The 8,717-nt window shown below is 32.8% G+C and overlaps 1 protein-coding gene across 1 annotated transcript; it reads right to left on the reverse strand.

Moving 5' to 3' along the window:
• Window positions 1–1,810: 1,810 nt before the first annotated feature.
• On the reverse strand, window positions 1,811–6,382 carry LOC144555686 (uncharacterized). Its single transcript, XM_078304088.1, has 4 exons — window positions 6,136–6,382; window positions 5,212–5,274; window positions 4,619–4,839; window positions 1,811–2,437 (listed from the first exon to the last, which is right to left on the reverse strand). The coding sequence occupies exons 3-4, from the start codon at window positions 4,685–4,687 to the stop codon at window positions 2,141–2,143; spliced, it is 366 nt and encodes a 121-aa protein (XP_078160214.1). The 5' UTR covers window positions 4,688–4,839; window positions 5,212–5,274; window positions 6,136–6,382; the 3' UTR covers window positions 1,811–2,140.
• Between the last annotated feature and the right edge of the window lie 2,335 nt (window positions 6,383–8,717).

An 8,717-nucleotide genomic window follows, 5' to 3' on the forward strand; every position in this document is an offset into this window, starting at 1 on the left:
ACCTTTTAACCGATACAAAGTTCTTATGTATCTTTGTTAAGCCCTGAAGCTTATTTGTTATCACACAATGTTAAAATTTATGTTTGTATGACTATCTCTCAGGATTTTGTATTTTTATGAAAAATTATAAGTCCAGACTAATTTTGTCTTTTATTGGAATTTTATTATTTACCCACTAGAATTTTAATTAAATTTAGAGTTAAAATTAGAATAAATTTATTGAATTATAATTGATATCTAGGATTAGAAGTTAAATCATTTAAAATTAAAGGTCAGAGTATTAAAAATCATAAGTTAGAGTATTATTTTTTATATAGTATCTGATTAGCTATTTAAATCTGATTCGTTATTTTCAGCTCTCTCTATTGCAAATTCTGAATCCGATTCATGTCCGTATAATTTAATTTCTCTCTTATTTTTTTATTGGATAATTTTTATATAAGGCTTCTTTTTCACAAGCTTAAAAATGTCTTCAATATAATAAAAAAATGTTTTTTTATGTCTATATATCTAAAATTTAAATAGCATTTATCGCTTCATATCGAAACGGTTAAAAAAACGATACTATTGTCATATTGCATCGTTATAACGTGCTATTGCGCCAATAGAGCCATAGTTTTTATGAACTTAAAACACTGTAATGACACTATAGCACGCTATTTAGAATCCTGTCAAAAACTTATAAATTAAGAAAAATATTTTTTTTAAATTAATATCTTTCTCATCATATATTTCCTTTTTTACAGGATAGGCATTTCTAGATAACATTTCTGTTACATTACACACATTAAGTAATTATACTTAATTAGTAGGGCTGTTAATGAACAAAAGCTCTGTTTATGACCGGTCCAGATCGAAATTGAATGGAACAAGCCCTGTTCATGATCGGCCCAAAACAAAGTTCTTCAAGCCCATGTTTAGCCCGTTTAGTGTTGTTCAAAATTGAGTCATGTTCAAACTGAGCCCTGTTCAGAACAAGCCCAGTTCAACTGAATTGGTCTGAACCATGGACAACCAATCGGGCCCAACTTTGAACAACTTATGAACCAAATCATAAACATATTATCAACTAATATAAATACCAAATCATAAACACAATTGGGCTCATTTCATATTTTTCTAACATACAAGTTTGAGAGATGACTACTTGAAAAGCACTTGATTGTGTTGCGAGGGAGATGATGTCATGGGGCCCCAGTCAAGAGTCAAGACTGAAGAGGTAAAGACCTTCCAAATTAGTAATTACAATTACCAAATGAGTAGGTGGCGTCGAATCGATATGTAATTAGTAATTACAGAGTACAGACTGTTGATAATCAAACTTATCTCATCTCAACAATGAACAAGATTGTTATAAAAAGTTTTATCTTTTCTTTTATGAAATAAAATTATTTATATATCCTACAGTTTAAACATGGTGTATATCAAAATTTGATATATATACTCTTTCCGAATGATATAAAATTAGAAGTTATCATGCATGCGGATGCAGTTCGGTGCAATGCCTGGTCTATACAATTCGATTCGTATAAATTTGTACAGAACAAAGAATTTAGATTTATACAAATCTAAATCCATTAGCCCGAATCTAAATCTAGATTTAGATTGGACATCAAAACTAACTCATTTCGGTGATTGGCCTCCCCCCTTCCGAGATATCTCAAACTTTTTAGTGTTTTTTTGGAAAATTTCAACCGCTCAAATTTATAACTTTGAAAGCGTTGACAGGTGTGCCAAATAATACCTTCGTTATTTACCTAATTACCTGGCAAGCAGAATCTGTCTACAAAATGTTACCATACTTCAAGAGGAAAGAAAGTAATTTCTTTTTTTCTGAGAGAGGCAATGCAATATATCTGATTTACATTCCCACAATTAATAAGGGTATAACATTCTGACCAACAAAAGGTACATGTATTAAATCATTCAACTACCACCATTTAAGATGCAGTAGTAAAAGAAAACAATGTAATACCATAGCATCAGTACAAAATGTAGCTGTTCATACCAATCACACAATGACAACCCAAAACATACCATAATGTGATTTAACTAAAGAAAAAGATAACCCTATGCAGCAAACTCTATATTTTCTTTCTAAGAAATCTAAAGACCCAAAACCCTAAAACCCCATAGATATCTAAACTGACCCGTTGTTGTCCGGTTCTTCAGCACTGGTGTTGCCATAATGGGTGTGCTTGTTAGAAGATCCCTTGCATTGATGAACAGGATACTTGATGGCATTCAAGCCCATTTTTCTAAGGGCAGCCTCACCCAAATCGATACCACACATGTCAGAAAGGCGCACCAGGTAAAGCAACACATCAGCAAGTTCTTCCCCCAGATGCACCTTTTCTGCCTCATCCCATCCTGGCAGACCCTTTGGCACCTCCCCTTTCCATTGGAAGACCTCTGACAGCTCCCCTACCTCCCCTACCTATATACAAAAATATTTGTTACAATAAGAAAACAAATAATTACGATGACAATGAGGAGGATAACAATGATAAAACCTTGTGTTCAGGTACAATATTAAGAAGAAGAAAAAAAAAATAGAACTTCACATTTTATCTACTATGCAGCAACAGCATATCATAGTATACATTTGCGAATTGTTCTGTGCTGGAAAGATTCTCTCATACATATAATGCGCACATACTCTAATAATTTGCTTGTTTGTTTCTTAAGAAAAATTATAGACATGATTTATGGTTCTATCTTCAAAAATAGTAGAATATCTACAGATGTCAAAGCTAACAAAAGCAACCAGCATATGTATATACTTTCTATTAGGGGTGTTCAAACGATTAGTTCGGTTTCAACCGAACTAAAATAACCAAACTAAACTTTTCTTCGGTTTTCAAAAATAGAACCGAACCAAACAAACTAAAGTAAATCTATTGGTACTGTTGTTAATGAAAATTACACAAGTTGTTCAATTCCATACAAAATATGTAAATGTTCTAAAATATTATTTAAACTAAAATAAAAGAAAGGAAGCAATAATTGAACCAAATATAATATAAGCCATACTTGAACCAATATAATTCGGTTTGGTTTGGTTTAGTCGGTTTTGAAAAATCTAAACCGAACCAATCCATTTAAACCAAAATAATTCAAAAATTCAACTGAACCGATCCATTTGAACTGAAAAACCCAACCATTCAAATAAAAAAATTTCGGTCCAGTTGAAAACTGAACAAACCGAACCATTTGAACCCCCCTACTTTCTATTACAAAGACCAACCAAGTCTTTAGGTAAGCAGATTCTCATCCGTAGTAAATTAACTACCATAGATCCCCCCCCCCTTCACGTGGGGCCACACCTAGAGTTAATCTAATACATTGCCTGGGTCAGCAAGCATTTGAAACTGATTTAATTCAAAGAAAGATCTAAGCAAGAATAGAAGATGTTTTTTTTTTAACTATTTATGGGAATGTTTGAAGGGACACAAAGGGCAAGCTTCTATTGCTGTGTACCTTGCACTATTGATAAACTGTACATTAACAGGGGGGAGAAGTAGGTCCCCCTTTTAGCAAAAAACATTGAAATCAAAAGAAAAATCCAAGGCCAAGAAACCAAATTTATTAGATGTACTGTAGAATCACCAGAACCCATTAATGATACATATATCAGATTATTTTTTCCATTCAATTTTGACATATATATGAGGTTGAAATATTTCAATTCCCAAATTTACACCAATATCAAAATTAACATCACTGGTGAAAGTAAACCCTACAGTTATATTAGTCAGACTAATGAGAAGATTAAGAACTAAAAACTCATACAGTTATATTACTCCGAATAATCAGCCTAGTAAACCTTGCAAGACTCAAGTTAAGCAAAAAGAAAAAAAAAAGAATCTAAAAAAAAGAGAAGAAGAGTGGAAGAAGAGCGAGATTAGAGAAATAAGTCCCCCTTTAATGAGGCAAAAATTCCCCGGAACCATCAAATCAAACCCATATGAAATTATGAACGGAATAAAGGGAAGGCCAAACCAAAGGCACAGTAAAGAAGTGAGAGAAAAGGCATGCTAAAATATAAATTTGATGAGTGAGCCGGACGGGACCCCCCTCTTGTTTGTCTATTTTGGGCACTCCAAATCCAATTCTCTCTGTACGCTACGCTGTAGGCTAACGCCACATGGTAGGAAATGGTTTGAGGGTGTTTGTGGTACACAATACAGCGAAAAAGTAGGATCCCTTTGCAAGAAAGCACACAAGACACAACTAGCAAATCAATGCCAGAAAGAAACCCAACACAGGACTGGAGCTGGAGAGTGGAGAGGAGACAATTTATGCTTTCCAGTTTCCACTGAAGGGAACACCCATTCTAATAATAATTCTAGGGCAAGGGAAATAGCCTAGGCCCTAGACTAGAGTAGAGAGTGAACAAAAATGTATGTAGTCCTTCAAATTTGAACTAAATCCATGTAAATAGGAGGCCAAGGAAGAAATTTGTATGAAAAAAAAAATAAGCTATGAAGCTTGATTATTTGTAGCAAACTAAGAATGAATTGAAAACATGTAACCATTTTAATTAAAGGTAATTGGAAAATATGGAAGAAAAACTAAAAAGAAGGGTAGGCTAGGCGTGGTAGAGAAGATAACCAACCAGTGCAAGGAGGAGGTTCCTTGGGCTGTGATACTGCTCCCAATCCCTCTCTCTAGCAAACTCCGCCATTTTCTTTCTCAAATCTTCTAAAGTCACGGCCTTCTCTCCGCCGTTCACATCAATGCACCTCCGGCTCCATCCATCTCTCTCTCTATCTCTCTCTCAGGAAAAGAGACTCCAACAAAAGTTGAGTGAGTTCCTCTCTTTCTTTTTCTCTTTCTCTGTTGCCAAATAAATAAATAAATATGAAATAGCCGTGGTAAGAGGAAAGGACGCCAGACTGCCCAGTACCCAGTAGTAGGCGTACGCCACACACCCAAACTTCCCACATAAATTACATACAACGGGTCAAACTTCATTCGATTCCAGACCCGCTACGTATCTTACTATAAAAAATTATACCTTCTTCAGTAGTGCTCTACGGTTTAACTTTACGAATCCGACCGTTTCAGATCAAATCAAATAAAAAAAATTTAAACCTTCTTTACTACATATATTGAAAGACTCAAAATATTAAATATATTTAAATACTATATTAGTTTTACCAATTTGAACCAGCAAACACAATTGTGCATTTGTATAAAGAGATGTACCTAGCTAGTTGCATCAAAGCCACTGATATAAGAAGAGTAAGAACTTATCCCACCATCTGGCCCCTACAAAAATTTAAAATAAATTATAATGTGAAAAAGTATAGCTCAATGAGAAGGCTTAGGAAAATCAAAAACATACAATTACTAATTTGTAGCGAAATATTAATAGAATAAAAAATGAACTAAAAGGCTTAACGAAGAGAATACATACAAATACTAATTAAAAGCAATTTGAGATCCTAAACAATCAAATATGAAACCAAGAATAAACTCAAACATAAGAGCTGAATGCAATCACAGGAATGACATTCACTAAAAGGCAATAAAAAGGATAGCATGGACCTTTCTGCATAATTCCATAAGCCAATGACAACACAGTAGAGAAATATTTTCTTGAAGTTCATAGTATAGTTTCTGTGATTTTCATGTATAAAAGCTCTAATCCAAACCCTAAAAAAAATGTGTTAAAGCTTAACTAGATTGTTACCTCCAATTTCTTAAATAAATCAAGATATCATATCTAATCAATGAAATTCATGCACAAATTTTTAAAAAGCCTTGATAATATAGACAGTAAGTGACGTGATAAAAATAAGTTAAATAGCATTGAGAATAAAGATAATGTTAACAGAGACGATGATTATGATAGTAAAATTAAGATTATTGTGCTAAGACAGAATATAGATAGTTATTGAGAGATTGTCTTTGACTTAGTCATTCCAAGTGCGAAGTAAAATTGTTAGACATGAGTTACCAGTACTTTTCCGTGTCAATCTCACCATCAAGCATTTTAATTTATAAATCACACAATCGATATCTCAGTGACACGAAAATTCAAGTTGGTACCCAACAATGGTACACCACAACCTGAACAACCCAACAATGGTACCCATCTGATCTGATACTCAGTGACACGAAAATTACCTGGAGAGAGGAGATAGGCAACGGACCAGCGGAGGAGGAGGAGGGAGGCTGAGCAGACGACGGCGGAGAGGCAACGCGACTAGGTTAGAGGCGATATCGCGAGGCTGAGTAGAGAGGCGACGACGACTAGGTTAGAGGCTGAGCAGAGAGGCGACGGCGGAGAGGCGAAGGGAGAAAGAGAGAGAGATCGGACTTGACACTTGAGCACTGGAGCACTTGTGAACTTTTGGTAACAAAAATGAACAATTTTGTGCTAGCTAGTTGTAGTTTCTTTTTGCAAAACAAAATGGACCTGAAAATAGCATTGGACCTCAATCTTTGAATGGATATCATTGAAATTGGACCTGAACAGGCCCTTATGGGGTTTTAATTTGTGATCCAAATATTTTTCTGGTTGTGATCCAAATTTATTTATTTTTTTGCATCGAGTAACATATTTATTCACCTTTGCTATATCCTCCAAATCTAAAAATTAATATACTTAGAGATACAACTATTATTTCTTATTAACTCGTTAATACAAAAACACTTAACCTATACAATTTAACAACAACAACTTTAATACAGGCGTACAGCATCTTTACCCTTTACCTGTATCTCTCTGATCCAAATTCAATAAGAAAATTTACAATAACTTTTTACAATACAATTATTGCTGGCAAGAGATTGATAATTTATTTTTCAGCCTTGTGCTAATTAATGGATAGCATCTACTGAAACGGTTTATGTTTACTTGTTAGTTGGAAATTTAATTGATGATTTGTATTTTAGAATTATTGAATATATATTCTACGAGAACCCTGCTTGACATTCGGAAAAGAGCTCTTTTATGTTCGTCGAGAAAAACAAACTGACATGGTGGATATGAGCTAATTAAGAATGTTAAAATGAGAGGAATTGCAATGTATTCATGATGGATCAAATTTGATCTTCTGAGAAATTATCAAAATGAAAGGAGTTGCAATGCATTTATTTAAAAGTGAAGCTATGGTATACCATATGCATATTACCAACTGTCCGTGCTATGGACTCATATCTCTACTTAAAGTCCAAACAGTTAATTCAAAACGTTGAACATTATCTTTGTATGAAAATATACTTGTAAATCAAATTTTACATTTTTTAGAATTCTTTTATTATGTTTTAGATAAATAGAATATCTCTCGATTTAAAAATTTTGAACCATTCAGAAGCAATGGCTTTCTACATATCTAAAAAATAAAAAAATAATTTTAAAAATATAAAATTTAATTTACAAATACATTTACATATAGAGTTTCTGTTTAATGGTTCAAATTGACTGTTTAAACATTGAGAAATGAAATATCCATAAGATAAGTTGATCCGTAATATATATTACCATAACGTCACTCTTATTTATATAAAATATTTTTTTTTATAAAAGTTGTGAACACATCACTCAATTGTTTAATATCCTTACTTTTGTTATTCAAGTTTCAAACAGACACTCTCTCGTGCAAGTGAAAAATATTACCTTATTCACTAGATAAAAAGTTGGGTTCTTGAATCGTAAAAGAATGTTTGTCAATATATTGTATATTTCTTATTGTCGAGATAGTATAAATTAAATATATATTTTTTATGATTACTGTGCAGTGTGCAGAAAAGTGTACTCTCTCTATATCAATCCTTTGTGTTATCTCACCATTTGACTGTAAATCCGAATCATCCGATTAGAATCCGAATCAATTCATCGTGATTTCTTTCATACTTGTGCCAATATATAACTAACGGATCAGATTCAAAATCATAATTATTTTAAAATACATTTACTATTTATTGTGTTCGTTTGTCTATCTCCAGACAAATGGCATATGTTGATAATAATCAAATAATCAAATTATTCTCTCTCACTCTCCAATTATTATCTAAAGAAAAAAGAAGAAGTTGACATCATTGAGACAATTTAACTATATTTTCTTGTGTATATTTGAATAAAATAAATTATTAAGAATCAATGCCAAATCCTTAATTAGTGTTATCTTAAGACTTGTGATATCTAACTAACAAATCAAATCAAAGTTATAAAGAGTTACGACATCACTTCATAAATATATCAATTATCTTATTTTTTGTCATACACTCTAAACAATAAAATTTTTTCTTCACAAAATTATTTAAATCAAAATATTAAGATATCTAAAAAAAAAATAGAGAACCGTCCAGCCCCCAGGTGGTTTGGTCCCTAGTGGACTGTCCCTGGCCCGGGCAGTCAGCTAGGAGTATGGACCGCCCTTGCCCCGGGCGGTTGGGGCAGTTTAAAAAAAAAAAAACTGAACTTGAGGACCCTTTTGTAAAAAAACTTTTTTTTTTAGGATTTTAATAAAAATGTCCGAAATTTTAGCATTTAAGGAAAAACTAATCTTGACTGTGCAGAAAAAAAAAATAAAAGGTACAAGCAGGTCAATGTCTGTAAAAAATATGTTGGGCCGAGAATAAATATTGAGCTTCAATAAAAGTAGGCGAACTTGCTCACCAGAAACAGTTAATAGCTAGAAAAAATCATTGAGTGGATGTTTATTTATTTATTCAAAATTTAGAAATAAGTAACAACCAAGCTA

This window comes from Carex rostrata, chromosome 6, assembly GCF_964058835.1.
Source record: "Carex rostrata chromosome 6, lpCarRost1.2, whole genome shotgun sequence".
In the NCBI taxonomy this organism is placed as follows: Eukaryota; Viridiplantae; Streptophyta; class Magnoliopsida; order Poales; family Cyperaceae; genus Carex; species Carex rostrata.